The sequence below is a fragment of the Alosa alosa genome, chromosome 1 (genome assembly GCF_017589495.1).
Source record: "Alosa alosa isolate M-15738 ecotype Scorff River chromosome 1, AALO_Geno_1.1, whole genome shotgun sequence".
Taxonomy (NCBI): Eukaryota; Metazoa; Chordata; class Actinopteri; order Clupeiformes; family Clupeidae; genus Alosa; species Alosa alosa.
The window spans coordinates 18366750-18391090 of NC_063189.1; the positions used below are offsets into that span (position 1 = coordinate 18366750).

The 24341-nt window shown below is 39.4% G+C and overlaps 2 protein-coding genes across 4 annotated transcripts; both read right to left on the reverse strand.

Annotated features, from left to right (window-relative positions):
- Nucleotides 1–1195: 1195 nt before the first annotated feature.
- On the reverse strand, nt 1196–14128 carry LOC125295018 (probable E3 ubiquitin-protein ligase HERC3). The gene is made up of 25 exons (XM_048244177.1): nt 14113–14128; nt 12601–12629; nt 12256–12305; nt 12081–12157; nt 11031–11252; nt 10818–10909; nt 10590–10720; nt 10354–10481; nt 9262–9338; nt 9056–9171; nt 8881–8940; nt 8676–8781; nt 8123–8315; nt 5281–5405; nt 5061–5138; nt 4704–4790; nt 4524–4610; nt 4308–4442; nt 4079–4225; nt 3752–3918; nt 3612–3675; nt 3468–3526; nt 3157–3340; nt 2975–3074; nt 1196–1640 (listed from the first exon to the last, which is right to left on the reverse strand). Exons 1-25 carry the CDS (start codon nt 14126–14128, stop codon nt 1426–1428), a joined length of 2745 nt encoding a protein of 914 aa, XP_048100134.1. The 3' UTR covers nt 1196–1425.
- Nucleotides 14129–14446: 318 nt separating this feature from the next.
- LOC125294562 (E3 ISG15--protein ligase HERC5-like) lies at nt 14447–23951 on the reverse strand. 3 transcript variants are annotated; one of them, XM_048243424.1, is made up of 25 exons: nt 23830–23951; nt 23302–23618; nt 23098–23209; nt 22907–22983; nt 22596–22817; nt 22380–22471; nt 22065–22195; nt 21805–21932; nt 20738–20805; nt 20538–20647; nt 20349–20408; nt 20098–20203; nt 19814–20006; nt 19128–19282; nt 18910–18984; nt 18515–18616; nt 17929–18018; nt 17566–17676; nt 17260–17403; nt 16971–17134; nt 16763–16820; nt 16379–16449; nt 16060–16243; nt 15485–15587; nt 14447–15277 (listed from the first exon to the last, which is right to left on the reverse strand). In XM_048243424.1, the coding sequence occupies exons 2-25, from the start codon at nt 23612–23614 to the stop codon at nt 15066–15068; spliced, it is 3081 nt and encodes a 1026-aa protein (XP_048099381.1). In that variant the 5' UTR covers nt 23615–23618; nt 23830–23951; the 3' UTR covers nt 14447–15065. The 3 variants fall into 3 exon arrangements, with proteins under 3 accessions (XP_048099381.1, XP_048099387.1, XP_048099371.1); XM_048243430.1 differs by having other exon boundaries at nt 18515–18550; nt 23302–23951; XM_048243414.1 differs by having other exon boundaries at nt 23302–23951.
- Between the last annotated feature and the right edge of the window lie 390 nt (nt 23952–24341).

The following is a 24341-nucleotide window of genomic DNA, read 5'->3' on the forward strand; positions in this document are numbered from 1 at the left end:
GCTCTATCGGTAAATAGCCTAAATTAACATCACTTTATGGTAAGAATGGGACATTCTGCCATCCTATGTGAAATCATAAGCAGGACATTAATTCAATTCAATTCAAATGTATTAGTCACACACAATTATACATTATAGAGTATATGTAGTGAAATGCCTTGTCCACTGTCTCCATGGCTGTGTAAATAAATAGAAAAGTAAAGTGCTAAAGTGCTTCCAACATGCTTGTGCTCCTGCTACAATCCTCATTCAGTATCCGGATAGCTTTGGGATAAAAACTTTTCTGCATTCTCTTTGTGTTGGCCCTCAGACAGCGATAACGTTTCCCAGAGCATTGGACAGAGAAGAGGCACTTGTTGGGGTGACTGGGATCTCTGTTGATTTTCTTTACTCTGGACTTTACTCTCCTGATGTATATTTCCTCTAGGTTGGTATAGTGCACTCCTGGTGGTACGTTCAGCTGATCTAACTCTTTAGGGCTTTACAGTCTTGCTGAGTGCTGTTTCCATTCCAAGCTGTTAGTACTTCCTCAGTAGGAGTAGAATTTCCCCTTGGGGATCAATAAAGTACTCTGCTTGCAATAGTAAGTCCCTGCCCCCCCAATACACAGCACATTGTCTCATGAGGAAGCGTCTCCAACACACATATTGCACACTGCCCTCTCCCCACATACACAGCACACTATCCCATCTCCCCTGTCATCCCCCCAACACACACACCAAGACCCCTGGCAGTTGGGTTAGCCCCTTGAGCCGTGGATCTGCCCAAGGTTTCTTCCTTGGTAAGGGAGTTTTTCCTTGTCCCCGTTGCTCTTGGGTGCTCCTTGTTGGTGCCCCCCACCCAATCCCAATCCTCCCCCACCTTTTTTATGCAGCCCTTGCCACTTAATCTACTAAACCCCTCTTCTACTGCACTTTTCCCCCCCCCCCCCCCAAATAGGCTGACACCAGACATAATTTCACTGCATTTCTTACTTCCAGTAACTATATGCATGTGACAATAAACTTCCTTGTATCCTTGTAAGTATCTATCTATCTATCTATCTATCTGTATCTTCCTATCATTCATCTCTTTATGCACGTCTTTCCAATTAATACTAAAGCCAGAAGATAATATAATATTGCAATAGTTGGCCTATCATAGTTATCAGATATTAACTAGGCTATAAGGTCATTTATAGGTCAGGACAACCCTGTACAAAAGTATTTGATTTATTTACAATACATTTATAAATGCTTGGTGTTGACATTCATTTAAAATATTTATTAGCTATATTTGCCCTGTAACACTTCACCAAAATTGTCCTCAAAAGCTCAAAACATTGTGTACATTCATTAGGGAAAATATATGTCCTACTGGGTGTATGTATATATCTTCATTCAGTCAGCGAAAAAAAGTAAAACTGCACAGCAGGAACATTTGGAGCTAAGTCATTCCAAAGACATCACAGTAGTTAATAGCATGAGTAAGCTTGTCCCGTAATATGTCAACGCTGCTGTAATTGGGAAGTTGTAAGACGCCATAACAGGCATTGGCCAGGGGGAAATATTCGTCAGGATTGTCCATGTTTAGTCTCACAATTCTCATGTCTCGTTTGGCCAGCCCTCCAATGGGTATCCTGTCAGTTCCATAGATGAAGGCTGACATAAAAGATATAAGAAAAGTTCTTAGTGAATGAAAAGGCTGGTTTCAGATACACTATATTGCCAAAAGTATTGGGTCACCTGCCTTGACTCGCATATGAACTTAAGTGACATCCCATTCTTAATCCATAGGGTTTAATATGACGTCGGTCCACCCTTGTCAGCTATAACAGCTTCAACTCTTTTGAGAAGGCTTTCCACAAGGTTTAGGAGTGTGTTTATGGGAATTTTAGACCCAGTTTAGGCCAGTCAAGTTCATCCACACCAAACTCTGTCATCCATGTCTTTATGGACCTTGCTTTGTGCACATTCAGAGTTTCACTGGAACCAAGGGGCCAAGCCCATCTGGTCAAAAATGCACATAAACACACTTCTAAACCTTGTAGAAAGCCTTCCCAGAAGAGTTGAAGCTGTTATAGCTGCAAAGGGTGGACCGACGTCATGGATTAAGAATGGGATGTCACTTAAGTTCATATGCGAGTCAAGGCAGGTGACCCAATACTTTTGGCAATATAGATAGATAGATAGATAGATAGATAGATAGATAGATACTTTATTGATCCTCAAGGGGAAATTCAAGGGTCTCAGTAGCATACAGACATAACACCCAACATGCACTTACAGCAGAAATGGTAAACATAAGTATAAGTATAAACATATAACTAAACTCCACTGTACAATAAAGACAGTAGAAGATAAGACAGATAAGAAAACTAACAAAACTAAATACTAAATACACTATATAAGTTAAATCAATGTGCTTGAGGGTGATCAAGCATAAGACGCTTGTAGTGACAGGGCCAGGACTGGTGAGGTGCTAAAGGGAGTAAGTGTCATGGTGAAGGTGCAAAAAGTAGTCCAACATTAGTCCAACAGTGCAACAGTGCAAGAGTAAGGTCTAGAGACCAGCATAAATAATATAGACAAATAGGAGAGCAAGTGTAATGTAGACAAGGTAAAATAAAAAAAACTATTTCAGTGCAAGAACAGGTTGAGGTAATAGGGTTATAGCCATTCATTCATTCAGTATTGTATCAGAAGCCTGACCGCAGCCATTGATCATGTGTGCTAGTATAGCATGAAAAACAGTGTAGCAGTAAAACAGTAGTGAAAACATTAGGCTGTGTACAATAGCAAAACAGTAGTAAAACAGTAGTAAGCAGTAGTGGGCAGTCAGTACTCAAAAAACATGGACATGGAGAGGGTAGTGTATGTTTCAAAGGATGTTATGCACTAACATAATTTCCAAGGGCAGTATCTCAACAAAACAAGGATAAAAATGTATTGATTTACCATTAAAAAAACCTATAATTATAACAAATGACACTTACACAAAAACTTCAGCTGGTCTTCTTTTGACAGCTCAAACAGAACTCTCCAGAAATTCAGAATCAACAAATCAGAACTCTCACATCTCTCATACTTAGCCACCTGCAAATCAAAATACATTAATATCATCACACAAATTATATACATTTCCTGTTGTTACAATTGGAATGTAATGCCATTTTACCTTCCTGAGATCCTCCCACTCATACTTTGCCTCTCCACAGATAAGCATCCTCAGCTCATCAGGAGAGAACATCCTCCATGTCTGCTCAGGACAGGCCCTACCAAACCCTTCTGCAAAGGCCTCAAACTGCCGTGCCATGGATTTGTTAAAAACAAAGTCCACATACAGATCAACAAATTTTTTCCTGATGATAAAAAATGAATAGTCTATTAGAGCTGTGCAAATCCACCATTTCAATGCATCCCAGTTGTTCTGTTAATGAGAATCAGATGTTCATTTTAACTTGAGGGCACACAAAAAGGGCATGTAACCTGTTGCCTTTTGTCACAAAAACTTCTCCCCCATTTGGAATGAGATCCTGGCCTTTCACCTAAAATCAATCAATTTAAGAATCAATGACTGGCATGAAAATTCAAATGTGGTTCATGTAGTGAAGTTCTTACAGAAATACTTACTCTGAAATCTTGCTCCAACAGCTCTAGTTCTTCATCCTCATAATCCAGTAATGCTTTCAAACACCTAAAGTGATCCATAACAAGATAAGCTACAAGAGAAACACACAACATAGTTTATCTCACAGAACATGAAAACATACCTGGCCTGACAGGGTGACAGTTCCTCCAAGTCTCTTAGTGTTGGCCTCTCACCCAGAAGCTTTTTAAACAGTGCTGAGGGAAAAGGGATGTTCACCAGACACTGGTTGTACAATGCCATGCCAAAGATGGTGCCTATATCCATGTATACATCAACAGATTTGCACTCCTGTAAGATATGAACAATATGTAATATATATTTGTATACTTTATACAGTTATATACCTTTACATGTATCAATCTATCTATCTATCTATCTGTATCTGTGTAATGAATGAATTGTGTTAGTTATTTGAAACTATACAGTTTTTGAAATAATGAGATCTCACATCAGACATGAACCACACAAGTTCCGATTCCTCAAAGATCTCCAGCAGCAGATTGCAATCCTCTGAGATGAGAGCTTTGCTCAAGAGTCTAAAGAATTCCTGGGATATACCACCGTCATCAATGCCATTTTCTTCCACGAATTTCACCTAATAGACATAATTAAGCTCATTAAATAATTAACTTATGAATGAACGTGGCAACATCAAATTGATCATTCTTAACACAGACCTTCAGAGGCATGTGAAAGTCATGGATGTTCCTTTGCAGATACTCAAATGTGTCCTTCAGTAAAGTTTGTCTCTGTACACGTAGGGTGTTATGATTTGTCTGTGGTATGATACCGGTAAGTCTGTCCTGGACAGACTGATACAAAATAGAGTATTATTTATCAACAGGCCATCATACAACATAATAGAAATAATCAAATTAAAAGCCTACACTCACATTAGACGTTACATTAAGTTGGAACACCTTCTGCTTTGCCTCCATGTCAAAAATGCAAGGGAATGCTGTTAAATACTGGATTACTTCCTAAAAATGGCAAAAAATCATTAAACTAAGGATTTATAAACTGGTTGAGATAAAGTTAAGCTAATCTTTAGATAAAACTTTTAAAATGTGTACCGTGTAAAACTTTGCAAAAATTTGCATGGCCTTTGAAGATTCTCCCCAAAAGAAAATATTGAAATATTCCTGACGGGCCATCAATTCCTTAAAAATAACACATGGTATTAATTTCATAGTTTCCATCCAAGTACCGTATTTTCCGGACTATAAGTCGCACCGGAGTGTAAGTCGCACCAGTCAAAAAATGTGTCATGAAGAGGAAAAAAACCTATACAGAAATATGTTGCACCTGAGTCGCAGGACCAGCCAAACTATGAAAAAAGTGTGACTTATAGTCCGGAAAATACGGTATTCTAATGTTTAAACTTATATTGTATGCCCTATTATGTAGGGGCTATTTGTTTTAACACTTACTAATTCAAAAAGGAAGTTGTTAATCTCCTTAATGTGAAAATGACTGTCATTCAGCCTGCTGTGTCTTAGGCTGTTAACCTGCAGAAGAAGGACAACAAGAAGCAACATCTGTTACAAACATGAGTGTGTTTGACAAGATGGAGGCAGATGACAATATGGTAAAAGAGAGTTTTTCAAAAGCACAGAACATATATCTTTAATTCAGTCTGAAGATGCTTACTGCATACAGCTTCTGTAGCATCTCCGCAACTTTTTTCGATGATTGCGAAGAGTTTTTGGATACAGAGTGGAAGTTCTTGACCACAGTTCTGAAGAAGGAATACCCAATTCTTGACCAGTAGCTCTCTGTGTAAATGTTTAATGTTATAATTATATGTCTATATTTATGGGCTTACCAATGACTAAGTTATAATACTATAATTTCAATGCTGGGCAAAGAGTAAAGTCAGGCAAAGAGCAACATGTCTTGTGCATGAACTAAAGTTATTGTGTTGCATGTGGGAGATATGAGCTGACCCACTGATATTTGCACTTACAGTACTGTAGGATCCTGCTCAGTGCCAATGGATTAAGAAAATTAACCTTAATTTAAATTGTCTTAAATTTGTAATTTAAATTTGTCACTTAAATTTGTCTACAATTTGTCTTAAATCTTAAATCTTAAGAAACATTTTCTTAATCCATTCTTAGTCTATTTTGACTTATTTCTCAAAGTAAGTATCCTTATACTAAAAACAATACTAACTAGATTTTTTATCTTAAAGGAGAAAGGATCGCTAGATGTCACCGAGTACTGTTGATAGGGAAAACCACGACCAAAATCGGTGCTAGCAAACTGGAATTGCTTCAGCTAATGGTCAGAGCTCCCAGTTAGCTACAATGCCAGTTTTGGGGGCATGTTCCCTTCAAAAAAAGCTAATTGAGCACTGAAGTGGTTATGAGCATATCAGTGACTATGTAACTACATGGAAACGGTCCAAATGATGCCTGCGGCTTGCACAGTAATAGCATTACTGAAGGCATTGGGTCACAGCACCCACACAAACACCACCAGTTGCCCGAACTCTGTGTTCTTGGAGCAGCCTTTTGTCCCTCTGTCTGTCTCGTTCTTTCCAACTCTTGTGAGGCTAGTTCTTCATCTGTATACTGTTTCCATTGAATCGGTAAACGTTACTCCAAGCTTCTTCCCTTGTGAACACCTCCGATCTTCACTCTTCACACACTACACTCCGATCTGCACACTACTGTTTACCATTTCCTGCAACAACTGAATTCCCACGGGACTTCAGCATGGGACTAGAGTAAGCCTTAACGCTATTACTGTGCAAGCCACAGGCATCATTTGGACCGTTTCCATGTAGTTACATACAGTAGTCACTAATATGGTCATAACCACTGCAGTGCTCAATTACCTTTTTTTGATGGAAAAAGAGGTAGGTGACCAGGCTTGGAATTTCACCATTTTAGGGGAAAGGCCACTTGGCCTTCAGTTGGGCATATTTGGTGGGGGGCACAAAGGCCACATGTCAGGGCACCAAGGTCAAAGTTAACTATACAGGCTATAAAAATGATCAAAGTTGTATTTAGCCTATTTACAGCAGTAGACCTGCATCACAACCTTACAAAACATTACAAAAACATGAAACATGACATATTACAAAGAACTGTAAATCATCTGATCATCTAATATTTACAGATATCTAGGCTATATTTAACATTTATTTTATATTTGGCCTGTTATGAAATCATGTATTGAACAATTTAAGCACAGCTCAGCTTTAAGAAACTTAAATAGCCTAGATGCATGCTTAGCATTTTGTGATCATTAAGGCTACTTTCACAAACTCTTAGTCAGCTGTAGGCTATATCCCTCTGATTTTAATATTTACGATATCTAGACGATATTTGTTTTTTGTTTTGTATTTGGCCTGTTATAAAATCATGAAGAAAAATTAACACATTGTGAAACTTAAAGCCCAAATATGGAGACATGCATGGCGAAATTTGCAGCAAATTACTGCAATTCGGATTACTCTGGAATGGCTTACTGTACAGGGGACTGCTTTACACCTTTGTGTTCGGTAAGGTCTGCTGTTTATTTTGATATATGGTTTCTCATGTGTTGAACAAAGGGTTCGTGAAGTATTCCACCGAGATGAATGGGTAGGGAGATAGGCGCAGAACCTAGAATTTAAGATTCAATTGAATCATTATTTACTTGTCTCGTGAACCGTTCACCACAGCAATTAGCGGCTAACATCCGTCACGGCCGTCGTACCCTGTAGGTGACAGTACAAACTTCGCAATGTATGAGTTGAAAACGCCCTGTTCATGTTTTAATTGCATTTTGTGTCTGTCAAGAGGCACAAAGGCACTCTTTAGAACATGCCCCCAAAACTGGCATTGTACTGTATCTAACTGGGAGCTCTAGCCATTAGCTTCAGCAATTCGTTTGTTAGCACCAATTTTGGCCGTTTTTTCCCCTATCAACAGTAGGCCTACTCGGTGATATCTAGTGATCAAGATTCAGGTAGAAATCGGCCGGATTTCCTCTTTAATATAAGATTATATCACTTTTTGCAGTGTGTGAGGGCATTGTGCTGACCCACCAATGTTTTTGCTTCAGATCTTGCTTGTGGTATTAAATTAGCAAACACATTTTGCTTAGTTTTTATTAGTTTAAGTTAGACTTAAGACTCTGTGCTCTGTACCCATAATTTAAATTATAGCTTATAGAGTGTCCCCATATCATTACTTGTGTTTTATCATTGTATGTATTATCACAAATGTATATTACTTTTCTGACCAAAGAGAGTATACAGTATTTGACAGAAATGCTTCACTGTATCATATGCATAACACTGACTATAATGAATACTTCCATATACATAGATATTACTTATTCTTTCAGTCTTTGACTGAATGGTAAAAGTGTGTGGTCAGACAGCTGATGTCCCATGTCATGTTGAATATGGATTTAAGAATGCTACTTCTCAACCAGTGAAATTATCAATGACAATATTGTTAGTTAATGGTTCAAGTTGGTATCCGTTGCAACTTACCAAGAATCCTCAGCGAATCAGGGTGCAGCCTGAGAATGGCCTCGGCCAATAAGACGGTGAGGTCTGTCCCCCTGTGCTGTTTGAGCAGCACCCTGAGCAGCTCTGGCAGGATGAGGTAAACTCTGAGGCCCTCCACTCCAGCAGGGCTGGGGCTCAGAGACGGGAGCAGATGCTGCTGCACCACAGACTCCACCTGAAACAGACACAGCCGAGTGGAGTATAGTAGACAACACTCTATCTTTACACTGCTTAAGGGACTGCAGGTGAGACAGACAGTTGTGTTGACACCAAAGACTGTGAAAAATACACTCATTTGTTCCCACTATCTACCTTTACCACCTCTCTCTCTCTCTCTCTCTCTCACACACACACACACATCCACACACACACACACACACACACACACACACACACACACACACACACACACATACACACACTCTCTCGCACACACACACACTCAATAGTATAACAACACATTTTAAGATTAGCTTTCACAATAAATATTTGTGAAGGCAAGTCATGAATTGGGTAAAAAGTAGTTGATTGCTACCTCTTTCAGAACCTTCTCACTCTGTGACAGCTTCTCAAAAAACTGGCGAGCCATGGACAAGTCCAAACCACACTGATACTCTGATGTAGAGTAATGTTTGTCAGAGCTGCACACAAGACAAAGGAAGAGCTTAAAAGGATGTATGTTAGAAGAGCTATAACATGTAATGAGTATAATAATAATAATAATAATATAATACCTCTACCTTTTTTCAAGAAAACTCCCATTGACACATGACACAGATGAGAGAATCTTTGTGATGTTCCTATAAGAATAGAGCAGGAAGAAGCAGGTGTGATTTGAAGTAATATTTTGAAGGTTTATCTACTGTGAACACATACCGTTCAAACCAAAAAACGAATTGATCCATCATTTATTACCTCTTTGTCATTGTCCAGGACTTTGAGTTGCTAGAAATCCATCTGTCTGCTATCTCAAAGTTTAACTCCCACGTCATCTTGATTTGATCAAAATTAGGATGGCTAGCAACCCAATCCTACAAAATAACATAACAAATCTTCAAACAGTATTATGAGTAAAAAACTTTAATAATACAGTTTTACACAAATAATATCAGATGATCTACCTCTCCAGACTTTTTCACAGCAAAAGACTGGTTAGCCCCTGCAAAAATTCTCTTAATGGCACCTTCACTGTTTTGCTCTGTCAGGGTTCAATAAAAAAAACATGCATATAGCATTTACCAAAATTCAGAAAACACATCTTCCACAGAACAATTTAATTTGCATACGTGTATAAATGACCCCTTTTGGCTTTTGACAACATTGATCTAAGAGTAATACAAAAGTATGTCTGGTGTTACAACGGTTTACCATAAAAAAAAAAATGCTCACTGTTTTTAGTTGGCATTCGTTCGCCTAGTTCATTTCATTAGTTCAAGCATATTTGGATTGGTAGCTGGCCATGGTCCTGACATACTAACAGCGTGCGCTTGTGATATCCGCTGACACCCTCCTGGATGAGGGATACATGAGCTGAGCTAATAGTGCAGACGTTCCCAAACTTAACACTGAGGCCCAATTTCAATACTGAAAATCTTCTGCAGCCCATCCAAATATTTATTCACAACTCTGACAGAAGTCCTGTATGCTATTGGTACACTGTGGTCTTATGATTTGCTTGAGACATTAACAACTGTATTTGGATTTGTCCACCTGACAACCACCGCTCCATTAACACACTTTAGTTTGGTGTTACGTTCAGTCTGTCAATGACAACAACCCCATCAAATAAAAATAATAATGTAGGCCCATCTGCAGTACCTTGACTGCCCACCAGTGGGCCACAGCCTACACTTTTGGAAACACTATACTAGTGAATGAATGGAGGAGACAGGGGAGGAGGTGGGAGGCTTGTGAATCTGAGAGTGTGACATGCTGACAGGTAAGTGGGTTTAGTCATGCAAGGTGGTAATGCAGTAATTGGCAAAGCTGTCGATCATTCCTGTGGACTCCTCCCAAACTTTGTTTAGAGAAAGTATGTATTCCTGGTCCATCAAATGTATTCAGTAATATATGTACCCAGCCAAACCATTGAGCAATGTGAGCAACAGAAGACAAGCTATACAAGAATTATGCACATTTACCTGAAACAACCAAGAATAAAACTTTATAAGCATAGACACCACAATGTTAACAAAGTGGAAGAGATGTTTTACCTTGTGGTATATCAACAGGTAGAGGAACAGCCTGATTGTCTGTCTGGCCACTTCCGAGCTGTCCTTGCTCTCCACATCCAAATGCATAAATTGTGCCTTGGGATTCAACCAATGCCAGTGTGTGATACCTTAGACAAGAATTCAGCACCGAAATACATCACTGATTTCCACATTTCACTGTAAAGTTTTGTTTTTTTATGTATTGCTCTGAGTACATTATACACATGAAGTGTTACCTCCCACAGGCAATCTGAGACACCTTTGAGCCCCAGAGTTCAGCCACCAGTCGTGGTCGCAGTTCATCTCTGAAGGAGTTGTGCCCCAGCTGGCCATAACGTCCTGATCCACATGTAAACACTACACCATCCTTTAAGAGTCACAGAGAATATCAATAACTCCAAATGCTCTATACACTACAATAACAACAATCACTCTTAATAGGCACAGGAAATATTTTGTACAACCTTTACAAGGATGGCAGTGTGCTCCACTCCACATGAAATAAAGATGGTCTTCTTGAGACTTAAGCAACTCACATCAACAGGTTCTGGACGATCTGTGACATACAAGTGCCTTACTGTATCACAAAAACTTTGTGAATATGTAACTTACAAAAGGCAACTTTTACAAACAACTTGCGAAAAGACCTGAATGATCTCTGCTTTGCCTGCACAAACCTGAAAGGTCTCCTAGGCCCAGCTGCCCAGCGCTGTTCTTGCCCCAGCCAAACACGGCCCCTGAGAGGGACAGGGCAAAGGTGTGGTCCCCTCCAGCACTGATCTGAGACAGGGGGATCCCCGCCAGAGACTTGAGGGGTTGGGGGGACATGGTGCTGGGCTCCCCCTTCCCCAGACCCAGCTGACCATTGGAGTTCTGGCCCCACGTGAAGACCTGCCCGTCTGAAAGCAGAACACATCACAGTGCTGGCTTCAGCAAGCAATATAACTTCACTTTTGTTAAATACTTATACTTATGCCCTGACATTGCACATCAGATAGATAGATAGATAGATAGATAGATCATCTACTTAGGAGGTCATTGCTCCTACATACTTTGGCCTATAATCAAATGCCTGACCTCTTTGGAAAGCTGAGACACTGCAGTTTCTTGGAAAACAATCAGAAAAAACTGTGATGTACTGACACAGAGTTACAGAGGCTAGAATATTGTTTTCTCATTCTGCTGGATAACAAACATCTCTGAACTGACCACATTTCAGCCCTCTAGGTCATGACTTGATATGACTTAGAAACACAACTGAGCCCTAGCATCATGTCTTGTGAAGCTGTGAGCAAAAGTAGATCAATACAGAATGAAAACTACTTAGGCTACTTTAGACCATTATTTGCCAAGGTGCTCATGCGTTTTGTAAAATGCCCATAGTACTTTTGGTTATCCAAAATGCATACTGACAATCAAATGCTTACTGTATGAACCCTTTTGTGTAGAAGCATAATCTTGGTCTCAAATGAAAGGTAACACTGAAGTTTCATGCTTGCATTTGGATTATACTTCAGGGGTTCTGATATGGAATAATGACTACACTAAATATCGAATAACTACAAAACATTATAAATCTTTACCATTTCTATTTCAATTCAATTGGTGGAAACATCTTGTTCTCATCTCATCTCTTATTCACCACTCATTATTTTTCAAATATCCCATTATGCATATAAATGATGCTGATAAAAGATTATTTTAATTTAATTTTAAAACATGGATACCTTTGATAAGAGCTACTGAGTGATTGTCCCCACAAGCAATCTGTACAACTTGTCTGTTTTGGACGTTCGCCAGACACCTGAAGATGGAAACCAAAGGTGAGATTGGCAGAGTCCGGAGCTCGACCAGTACAGAGACAATCGTGTTCTAAAGAATTATTGCTCAGACAACACTTACTTTGGGACGCTGGATACGTCAGAGGAATTCCAGTGAAGTAGTGCGCCCTCCTTAGTAAGCAAAATAGCATGTGTTGCTCCGACACAAACTGCCACAATGTTACCATTCCTTGTTAAACTGACTGCGGAAATGGAAAATGAAAACTAACATAGAGGTAGGCTACATTTTCTTAATTAAAAACAATAATTGCATATATTCATATTATGATCAAGTAGGCCTGACATCTGCTCATAGCGGGTCTTTTTTTTTTCGTGCTTGACGCCATGGACAACTGATTATAACTGATTATAAGAGCACTTTCCAATAGCGAAGGCTACTTTGCCACACTTTTTAAGATACACTTACTTTTTTTCCACCTTGATCCGTTTTGCTTTCTTATTGCCATTGAAGCAAATCCATTTTCCCAAAGGATTACTGTCACTTCATCTCCAATAGAGAGGTGCCTGATTGCTTTTGTGAGGACAGCTTTCTGTAGGCCTACAGCATCGAAGTTATGACACATATCCTTCTTGGCAAGAATGTTAAGTTCTTGAAGTTTAGCTTCACCCCAACAATACATCTTAAATCAATAGCTGTAGTTTAGCCTATCATCGGTGTTGACACGAGATAAGTAACGTTGAGACGGAAAGCGAAACTTATCCGCTAGGCTAATTTGGAAATGAAACTGGATGGTCATTTTCAAGTATGAAACCAAACGAAACTAAACGCCGCGCTGGTGCGCTGAAGATCTGTTTAACGGACTCCGTACAGTGCGTAGGAGGAGCGGTAGATAAAACCTTTTCTATGGCTCTGGGCTTAATGCCAGCGTGACTCAGGCTGTGTTATTTTGTGTTTCACATGCACATTGTTTATGTGCCCTTAATCATTCAATTACTAGAAATTGCTTGTGAAATGGTACGCTAATATACAGATTTAGGCTAGCCTAAATATTAATTTAAGGGACCGTTCGTTATTTATAAACGGGGCCACCGGAGGAAAATAGGGGAGGGTCATGTCTTTTTATTCTTTGTTGAGGGGAGGGTCACCTAACTGTTTTTTGTCTAGAACATTTTTTTTTTGTCTCTAAACATTAAAATGATAAACCCGGAAAAAGTTGGCATGTTAGTTATTCTTCGATCCCTGTGATTATTTGTGAAATTGTGCAAACGGCCTTTTAAAGCCATTTGAGAAGGAAGGAGTGTAGCAAGCTCCCAAATTGACGCTCGTCTAAAAAATTGAGTTTTGGATAATGTTCAGCTTCGGCAGCTTTACAATGACTGAGGAAGCCTAGAGACGAGTCCATAGCAACAAGTTCATGTGTTCGAATTTGTTATTACCCAGTGTGCTTTGTTGAATGGTCTCAATGCTTTATTGTTTTATTTCATGTGAATACTTACTAGAGGAGTAACTTTTCAAGTAGGCTAATGCAGTTGCAGGAAGTGTGGATTTAGTTTCCAAGCTTATTGTGTTTCCACAACAATGTTAGTGAGTAAATATACTGAAATGGCCACCATCTTGGTGAAGTGTGATGTGTAAGATCAGAAAGCAGAGGTTGTTTACAGGGCGGTAACACATAGGTCTATTTTCATACCGCGTAAAAGCATAGGCGGAAGACATCGACAATTGGTCGGGGAGGGTCATATCAGCTTTGAAAATGCTGCTGGCGGGTCGTTGGAAATTATAGTGCAGGCAGGGGAGGGTCATGCAACTTTTGACCGAAGCACTCAAAATCCCTCAGGTGATCCCGTTTGTAAATAACGAACGGTCCCTAAGAAGAGTATTTTTCTTGTGATTCTTCTTTTAATGTTGATATTCAGAGATAGTAACAACACATTTTCAGATTGAGCACTGTTCAATGAACAGTGACCTTGTTTGTACTTGTACTGATAGTCATGTGAACTTAGTGACCATGTCTGTAGGCTACTGATAGTCATGTTAACTTAACCCTTTCATGCGCAATGTCCTTGTGGACAGTAACTTTAACTCTGATTTCTATTTGTTTATCATGTTGATATACTCCAATCCACTTGAGGGCAGTTTTAATAGATCCATTGCAATATATTAACAATATGTATCATTTTATATTTGGAATATTGACTGCTTGATGACATCATCAATTCAACATGACTGATAGTAATGGCCATGTGCTGAATGCTCCAGGCATATCTGTAAAAAGTTTCTACTCAAGAAGGCAAAACCAGGTAAAAAAAAATATTATGGTGTACAGGAGAGTGTGTTGAACAACTCTATGAGGTTAGAAATGAAATTTGATGTAAAATATAGTTTGTGGACGCTAAAAAACAACTGTCCACGTATGTGGACGTTGCGCAACAGAGGAGTTAAATGACCAAAAATCTGATTTTGTAACTAGGATTTTTTTTTTATTTGTATTGTTCAAATATGAATTTAACTACTTTAAATTACAAAGAAACAAACATTTGGTAAACATAAATAATGACCTAACTACATGTTATACATTATGTGAACTGCCTATTTATGACAACATTACAGAAATATATAGAGACCAATGAATGGTGTGCATGTTTTGCAAAGAGTAATATATTAAGACATTAGGTGGTGACTAAGTGGTGTACCTCACTCCAAACTCAACACAATGCCCTTTGAACCCATGCCCATTTATCATTATTCATATTCATCATCATCATCATCATCATCATCATCATTCTTTCACCATGATTCAAATGTGTATTACACTGTACATTTGTATGTTTAACCATTAGCCTTCATAATTACAAGTTACATCATTAAAGTTACAAGCAGATCAAGTCTTTAAAAGCTTATCCCTCAAATTTGAGAAGGTTATCATGAGTCTAGTCCTCCCAGAAGCCTCTCCTGTGGTGCAGTGCTTCACTGAGCCTGGTCCGCAGCACCTCCTTGCACTGGTAGGGGTGGAGCATCAGTAGAGCATGGCATGTGAGGGCCTCTGGCAGGTGGTCCGGTGTGGAGTTTGGCAACACTTGTACTTGCATCTTGATCTGTTGCATCCCCAGGATAGGCACCCGGTCAAAGCCCGTCAAGAACACTATGAAAGGGGGAGGAGTGATGAGAGATCCAGTGCAGATCACATGGCTATTTACGGGGCAGCACTCCGATATGTAACAGGTGAAGCCAAAGTTCCCTCCAAAGTGCAGTGCTTTGTCTGTGTGCCTAGTTCTCACCGATAGATTCATTCCCCTTTTCCAAAACAAATATTATAGAGAAGTGCAACATCTGTCAGAATTGTACTCACAGAGAAAGGCCTTTTTGTCATCCTCCGAGAGCTCCTGGAACACCTCCCAGAATAAGACTATAGTTGGGTGATTTTCATAGAATCCAAATTCATATGATGCATTCTGGAAACAGATTCAACAACATGCCAACTCATTGAAATAATGTACACAGTAACATCCCACTAAAACATCCCTAAGGAACTAAATTCCAAATTTTTACTAAATATTTCAAACACGTTTTTATCTTAAAACAAAATTAAGGAAGTTGAAGGTAATGCATAGGTAAGTTGAAGGTAATGCATGTCATAGGCCATAGTCTCACTATATTAGTTGTTCATCGCTGATGTTATATTGAGTGTAAACTTCTGATAATTCTTAATCAATTTTAACCGGAAAAATATCTACAGTATTTTTGGCAGGTATAGAAGTAGAGTGGAGTGACCTCTCTCATTACCATGACCATGTGTGTGCATGTTCATGTGTGTAATTGTGTGGCAGTTTATGAATGAGTGTGTGTGTGTGTGTGTGTGTGTGTTGGTGGGGGTGGGGCACTGTGTGTGTCTGTGTGTGTGTGTCTGGATTGTTTTTGTGTCACCTGTTTGAGTTTGTCCCAGTCATAGTCTTCCCTTCCCACCATCATCCCCCTCAGCTCCTCGGGGTGGAACAGCTCCACAACGTCTCGCGCACACACTTTGAAGAAGCCTCTCTTGAACTCTTCAAACACCTTCTCCACTGATTTGTTTAATGTGTAGTCCACATAGGCCTGAACAAACTCCTTCCTGTGAAATATCAAAACAAACTGGTTTTTGAAATGCATAAAATCAAATGCATATATTGCATCTATATACATAACCTTGTAAATCAGATAATTTAAACATTCTAGGGAAAGTAAAACCAACTGAATGATAACTCACTTGTTAGAATTGGTGACAGGCTTTCCAGCTTCATTTGGGTCTAGCTCAACCTCTATGTTGTCCCAGCTTATCTGGCATTAGACCATTAGAGAGATAAATATGACATGACAACTGTCAATGTATCATCACCAAAGGATAGGATGGGCAGGATATAGTTACACATAACAATTAACTTCAACATCCAGCAGTTCTGCCCAACGACATAGGGATTTCTGTCCACAAAATCAGAGATCTTCTCATAAACTATAAGATGTAGTTATAACTGTTTCATAATTCATACTTAGGCCTACAGCATTTTTAATCATGTCCTTGGATGCTTTGAAAGGCACAAGAATAAATATATGATGATGAGGATCAAAGTAAGCCTTTTTACTCATTACTTACAGAGAAGAAAAATCCCATGCTCTCCACATCATCATAGTCCAACACCTCTTGCAGACTCCTTTTACAAACATACAGTAAATATGTACTCATTGTAGGTAGTGTGTGGAAAAGTGACCATGACCTTTCCAAATAAACCATGTTGATACTAAAAGTATTAGTCCTAATCAACTAATGTAATAAATTAGTGTCCACGCTTCAACACACTTACTTTGCCACAGAGCTAATTTCAGCCAGATCCTCCAGTGTTAGCGGAATGTTGAGAAGCTTCTTGAACAACGCTGATGGGAAGGGAAGGTGCACCACACTGTCGTTGTACAGCGCCAGGCCACAGAGCATACCAAAGAGGAAGTACTTCTTCACTTCCTCTCTGGGCTGTTGAAAGACAGGATAAAGAGATTGAGAGGTCTTTGATAACCTGTTGATGACCCTATGAAAAATATTAAAACATTGTCAATGTCAAAACAGCTCAAAAACAGCTCAAAACGTTTTAACATTACCTGAGAGGGGAACCAAACCAAGGTTTCTGTGTCATTGTACATGAACATCTCAGAATGATAGAGTTCTCTGAACACATTCAAGAAGAAGTCTCTTTTGTCGACATCTGATATTTTGAGTTGCACATTATTCTCCATGTATTGCACCTGTGACAGAAAAAAAAAACGTCCACCAATCACAAAATGCAAACTGGATTTTATATCTAGACATTAAATATGTGTTAAGGTTTAATGATTTAGTAAGGATTGATATACTAATACTAAAGATTACTGAAGCTGCATTTTAAAATGAGACAGACATTTTTTTACCCCTAAGTATTTCCTGAGGTCATGTGTTCTTGCTTGCTGGAGCTGACTGAAGGCATCCTCCAGGAGTGCTGTGCGTCTCAGATTCAGTAGAAAGCATGAAGTTTCATTTGCCTAAAGTTTAATGCATGCAGTTATTATTATCATATACATATGGCATACATATGTAGAACATACACAGTAGAACAAATCTGCTTGGACAGAAATTGTTTGTTTTATGTTGTTTTGATATTGATTGTTTTATGTTTTTGCTATAACAGTTCAATATATGGAAATTATCCAAATTCACTTAAGTGTCTAAATCTTATTGGAAATGACTATTCTAGTGTCCAAATTCTTTCTGTCCTAAATTTGATTTATACTTACCCTCATGTGTTGAAGGTGAAGTTTTAAAACAATATGTTTGCCCTCCAGGTTAAAAATGCATGGACTTGACTTCAACTGAAAGATGTTTTTCTGAAAGGTAATGCATACTGTAATACACTGATGCAATCATTGATGTAAGGGATAATGCCCGACGAGGTGTCCATTATCAGAAATAAATGGACGACGCGGAGGCGTTAACTGTCCGACGCGAAGCGGAGATAATGGACGCATCGAAGGGCATTATCCCGTTTATACCATGGTCACTTACGAAATAAATAACTATAAAATTATTATTATATTTAATTATAATTATTAATATTAAATAAGTTTTAGAGCTAAAATCGTTTTTTCAGCTGTTTATCGCAACGCTGTGGAATGTTGATAAGTTGATTGTTGATAATGCTGCCTTGGTTACCAACTAGCGTTTGAGATAGCACAGTGATTTAGAACTGTCATCAGGCAATTCGAACGGAACGTCTTTTTATAGGTGTAGTATATCACTTTTTAAACGACACCCTTTTCAACGTAGACCATGGTATAAACGGCAATATACTTATGATGACTTTAGACTTTTGAACACAGTTACCTTGTACAAAGCCATCGTGTTCTGCATTGACACTTGCTGTTTTTGACAAAGTAGATCCCAAAAAACATGAGGTTGGTTTAGTCCAATCAATCTGGCATTCAACTAACAAGGAAACCAATGATTCAAATGAAATGCTGGACACTGATGCACATTTTTAGTCTCTTGCCTCATTTAAAATACATATGCATAGATCGTGGGTTAACATTTTTGCCACTTATTACTGTATGCCTCACTACTGCTTGACCACTGTGCACACGGCTGGACATTAAGACAGCACAAGTGGACGACATTGAAGTGAAACAATATACATTTTAAAGTCTTAAATGGTTATAATTTTAAGTTTAAAATAATCTTTAGAATACTTTTGTCATTTATGTATTTTAAAAACGACTCACTTCTTTGAACACTGAGTTGACTTCTTTGACAAAGAAACACTGATCAGGGATCCTTCTCTTGCCTCTCCTGATGGCCTATATTTGAACAAAGAGTGTTGATGGATTAACAGTAATTTCATTAAATGTTTAACACCACAGAATTATCAACAGTAAATCGTAATGATATCCTTCACGGCTGAAATGAAAATGGTGCCTGTAAAGAGTCCAAGCTTCCACACCTCATGCACCCTCTGTAGAACCTGTGTTAGCTGTAGTGGCTGTCCATGGTCACTGGCATTGTTAACGCTTTCAGCAAAAGCCTTTCCTGACATTGTCCGGAAAACTTTCAAAACAGTTCGGAGGTATGAGCCAGGAAGTGTGGACCAGAGGGTTTCTGTGGGAGAAAACTGTATAAGATAACCAATATAAATGCTATCTCAGCGCATCTAGGTTAGTTATGGCACAGTTCAAACTTGGTTGAAAAAAAAATGACTTCAGATTGGTTCAAATGTTTGGTCTGAACATTAGGTGGCAACATTTTCATGTCACCTACATAAGAATACTGTGATGACTCAAGAATGGGGACAGTGCCACAGCATCATAGCTACGAAGTAAGCGGAAGTGCTAAAGGACTGAAGTGCATTAGTTGCCACTTACCAAGAACACTCAGCGAATCAGGGTGCAGCCTGACAATGGCCTTGGCCAAGGGGATGGCGAGTGTCTTTAACTGCCACCTCAAATTCTACCCATGAGCTGTGAACTGTTTGAGCTTATGTTGACTAAATTATATCTGCTATTTCTACTTATTTAGCAACTTTAACAGAAAGAGATAATTGCTTCTGAGTACATTTTGAGCACAGTTGTTCAACCAATGCAGCAGGTATATATCAACAGAGACTGGTTGGTTGCAAAAGACAGTTCTTACCCAGAGCTTTTAGCGAATCAGGGTGCAGCCTGAGAATGGCCTCGGCCAATAAGACGGTGAGGTCTGTCCCCCTGTGCTGTTTGAGCAGCACCCTGAGCAGCTCTGGCAGGATGAGGTAAACTCTGAGGCCCTCCACTCCAGCATGGCTGGGGCTCAGAGACGGGAGCAGATGCTGCTGCACCACAGACTCCACCTGAAACAGACACAGCCATGAACATGAGTTGAATCTGTGAGTCTTGGCCAACCTGGATAACCTGGCCTTGGAGATCTAGAGATGCTACTACCTCAGTCAACACTGTGTGCTTTTCTGCCATTTTTTCAAAAGCGAGACGTGCAAGTGACAAATCCAGTCCAGAGTTCCTTATGCTGGTCAGGTAATGTTTGTCAGAGCTAAGGAAAATGTGAACAAAATGAAAGCAATTTTATTCTGATTTGAATTAAAGCCACAGACTTCAGCCAGGCAACTAAAATCAGTTACCCTAATGGTAACATTTATTCATGTTACAGGGACGATTATATAATTAATTGATCATACCTTGTGTCAATAAAGCTTCCATTAATGCAGGATGCTGAAGCAAATATTCTACAAATGTCCCTGAAAATGAGAAACAGCTGAATCAGTTGTCATGTTTCCACAAAATTCGGAAAAAAGTCTGTAAAAATGTTCAGGCTAACTGAAATTACAAGTACAACTTATCAATGTAGTATGAAAAGACACACTCACTTGTTAATTTTATTCGATGCCTTTGAACCAGAGACCCAGCTCTCAACAGTCTGAATATCTAGTGTCAATAATCCTTTGCTTTTCGTGGGATGAGGTTTGGCTGGGTCTGACTGCAGGAATAATTTCAAAACATATTTTCAACTTAAATTCAGACTGGACTGGACACATATCTGCAGCATAACATCCAGGTCCTACTGTACCTGAGCCTGGCAGAAAGCAAAGGAGAGATGCCCTCCAGCAGTAATTTTCCCAAAGGTCTCCTCATGATCTATGGAAGAGCAATAGACAGTAAATAACTGGAGTGCCTTTCCCAAAGTCTTCTTAAAGTTATCATTAAGATTTGTATGATGTCATTTCTACTTTTCCAAAGTGTTTCCCAGAGCATGTTGTGTGTGATGTCTGTATGCTACTGAGACCTTGAATTTACCCTTGGGGATCAATAAAGTATCTATCTATCTATCTATCTGTCTATCTATCTATCTATCTATCTATCTATCTATCCTTAACTATCGCATACCTTACTACTAGGTACTTTGGTAATGTTGGTCTGTTGCACCCTTTACGTTATGTTACTATAGTGTTGACATCAAAGAAATGTTGGGTTAGTGTCTAGATGTATACACTGACTCAGTGTAAGACCAATTATGTGTTCTAAAGTCACTAAAAGTCACCATCCATGGGCCCTGATTACAGCAACACCAAAGAACTTTCCCTCTGTCGCACGCATGCTATTTGTTTATCCAGCACCGGCTTTGCAAATACGATGTCCATAGACAAGGTAGAATATGTTGCACGATTTATGAAAGTACGATGTATTGCGACATCAAATGCAAGTCAAATTTGTAGTTTCTTATGTCTCATTCCATCGAACTACAGATCCGCTACCCGATCTGGCAAACTTACATAGTGCGGTTATAGCCGATAGAGGGCTGTGAAGCGAATGCAGAAGTGCCGTTCACCCTGTTACAAGTTGATGAACCACTGAAACGATTTTGGAAACATTGTTTAAGGTACAAAAAACTCTTTGGTGTTGCTTTAAATTACTAGAAATGAGCAAAGTGTTTTGGATTTGTGCTTAGGATCTTGCTCATGGCATTAAATTAACAAATTAATTTTGCCTCATCATTTAATTCCCTTTAGTTAGACTTTAGACTGTACACATTACAATTAGGATCCCATAACTGAGGGACGCACAGCTGGTCATCTTTTACAAGAACTCTTTCTGTTCAACGGCTTTCAGTCTAAACGTCCGGTAGGTGTTGCTCACCGGGTGGAAAGTGCACATAGAGAGGAACAGAAGAGTTGGTGCGCTGTCCATTTCCAAGCTGTCCCTGTTCACCACGCCCAAATGCGAGGATAGCATTGGAGTCTCCCACGAGTACTAATGTATGGTGTCTTGAAGGATGAAGAAGATATACGAAGAGGAATAAATAACTTCTGAACTTGTATTATTATATGAATCTGTACTTGAAATTTGCTTTTTCACCAAAAATAAAAAACAGTGACATAGAACATATGAAATGTTACCTCCCACAGGCGATCTGAGACACCTTCGAGCCCCAGAGTTCAGCCACCAGTCGTGGTCGCAGTTCATCTCTGAAGGAGTTGTGCCCCAGCTGGCCATAACGTCCTGATCCACATGTAAACACTACTCCATCCTGGAACCATCACAGCAGATCAGTCATGAAACAGTAATACTATATCAACCAGTTTACCTACACTCATTCATTGAGTAGGGTAGAGTATAAGTAAAGTAAGCAGTCTCTAAATGTATTCCCCAAAGAGTGTTCACATATACAAACATTTTATACATGGATGCATGAAAACAGTCAGAGAGTTCACCTTAGTTAAAACTGCTGTATGGTCTTCTCCACAGGAGATGTGGACAATCTTCTTCATATTTAGAGCTGTTATCTGAACGGGTTCAGGGCAATCTTATAATCAGAAAAGATCATGTCAGTCTTTACAATCTTTACAATTTGTCAATCTTTTGTGACACTTAAAATAAGATAGGCAACTCTAAAAATAACAATTATATATCCATATCACTTGACACACCTATGTTGTTTCCTAGGCCCAGCTGCCCAGCGCTGTTCTTGCCCCAGCCAAACACGGCCCCTGAGAGGGACAGGGCAAAGCTGTGGTCCCCTCCAGCACTGATCTGAGACAGGGGGATCCCCGCCAGAGACTTGAGGGGTTGGGGGGACATGGTGCTGGGCTCCCCCTTCCCCAGACCCAGCTGACCATTGGAGTTCTGGCCCCATGTGAAGACCTGCCCATCTGGGAAACAAAGAGACATTATCAAAACAATGTATGAGTAGATTTATGGATGTCAAAGTAATGTGTAACTCCATTATTCTAAGACAGACCTTCAGTAAGAGCAAGTGAATGCTGATTTCCGCATACGATCTGAGCAATGCGTTTATTATGTAGTACCTCAAGAGGCCTGCAAAAGGTAAACATTGAATTCGTTTTTAAAGAAATTTGGCTACTCTGTAAATACGCTGGGTCAGTTTATCAACAATCAATAATATGTAAACAGTGTCGTTTTTGAACCCACCTCAGTTTGTTGAACCTATCCAGCGACAGCGCCTTTCCTCCACTAAGAATTAAGACAGCGGTGGTTTCCCCACAACATACAAGGTCAATCTCCTTGACGTCGTTGAAGTTTTCTGGATGATTAAGCACATATAATGAACAGTAGTGCCAGAGGTAAAGCGGATAAGTAATGGCGATATAGACTCGTTTTTCACGCATTACTCACTCAGTTTTCCTGCCCTCGAACTTCCATCCTCCTCCTCCTGCATTCGGAAGATGGATAATTTACCCTCACCGCGTAAAAACGCGACAATCGTTCTCCCCGATGACACATAGCGAATCTTGTTTTGCGAGCGCACAAAGTGAATAGCGTCCTGTATGTCCACTGAGTCAGACTTAGTAAGTCCCCTGTCTGCATGTGCGCCCCATGTAAATAAAGACATTTTTGAGGCTAAATGATGTGCTGCAGATCTGTTCATGCTCACTGACATTTCTGTGGAGGTTCCGATGGACACCGGTGACGCGGTGTAGAGCCTCATGAATCTGGAAAAGAAACCGAAACTAACCATCATCGTTTATTCAAACGATAGTTGCTTTCGTTTTACAAAGTAGAGTTACGCCACTGAGATAAGCCTATCGCGAAATGAAAGGTATGGCCTACTCTTGTTTTCCCGAGGGTACGATTTCATCCTTATCACAATATAGCCTAATCTACATAGAATAATCATGCAATTAAGAACTAGATATAGCCTACCGCAAAGAGGTACAAAATATGACCGCCGCTCAGTCCTGCACAATCTCCCCGCAAAAATAAATTACTCTTGTCAATTTGTCTCCACCTCCTACTCTTGCAACTGTTGTGTATGTAAATGAGTGTGTGCATGTGTGTCTTGATTTTGTGAATATGTATGCTTCTGTGTGTGTGTGTGTTTGTGTTCACTTGTGAGTGTGTGTGTGTGTGTGTGGGGAGATAAATGGAGATAAACAACTCACATCTATGCCAAAATGAAACACTGCAATCAAAACTCAACAATCCTTTCTAAAAATGTAATCAGAATCAGCTTTATTGGCCAGGTTTGCGTAGACAAACAAGGAATATGATTCCATTAATCTTTGCTGTCAACATTCACTTAATACTCACTTAACATATAAGAATAAGGCATTAAAAACATAAAAGAATACAAAGCAGAACAGTAAAAATGGAAGAGCAGTAGAATATGGCTATGTATAAGTATAATTACAATATGTACATTTGCAATAAATAGA

Bases quoted from the DNA above. Each gene is read 5' to 3' on its own strand.
- LOC125295018 (XM_048244177.1), bottom strand. The intron at 12,158-12,255 runs GTAAGTGTTGTC...TTCCATCTTCAG, and splicing joins GACGTATCCAGCGTCCCAAA to GTGTCTGGCGAACGTCCAAA. The intron at 3,075-3,156 runs GTAAAATGGCAT...TTTGATTTGCAG, and splicing joins AGTGGGAGGATCTCAGGAAG to GTGGCTAAGTATGAGAGATG.
- LOC125294562 (XM_048243414.1), bottom strand. From the start codon at position 23,647: ATGATGGTTAGTTTCGGTTTCTTTTCCAGATTCATGAGGCTCTACACC. The intron at 20,007-20,097 runs GTAGTAGCATCT...TGTCTGTTTCAG, and splicing joins AGCACACAGTGTTGACTGAG to GTGGAGTCTGTGGTGCAGCA. The intron at 15,278-15,484 runs GTGAGTACAATT...CCCCTTTCATAG, and splicing joins TGACAAAAAGGCCTTTCTCT to TGTTCTTGACGGGCTTTGAC.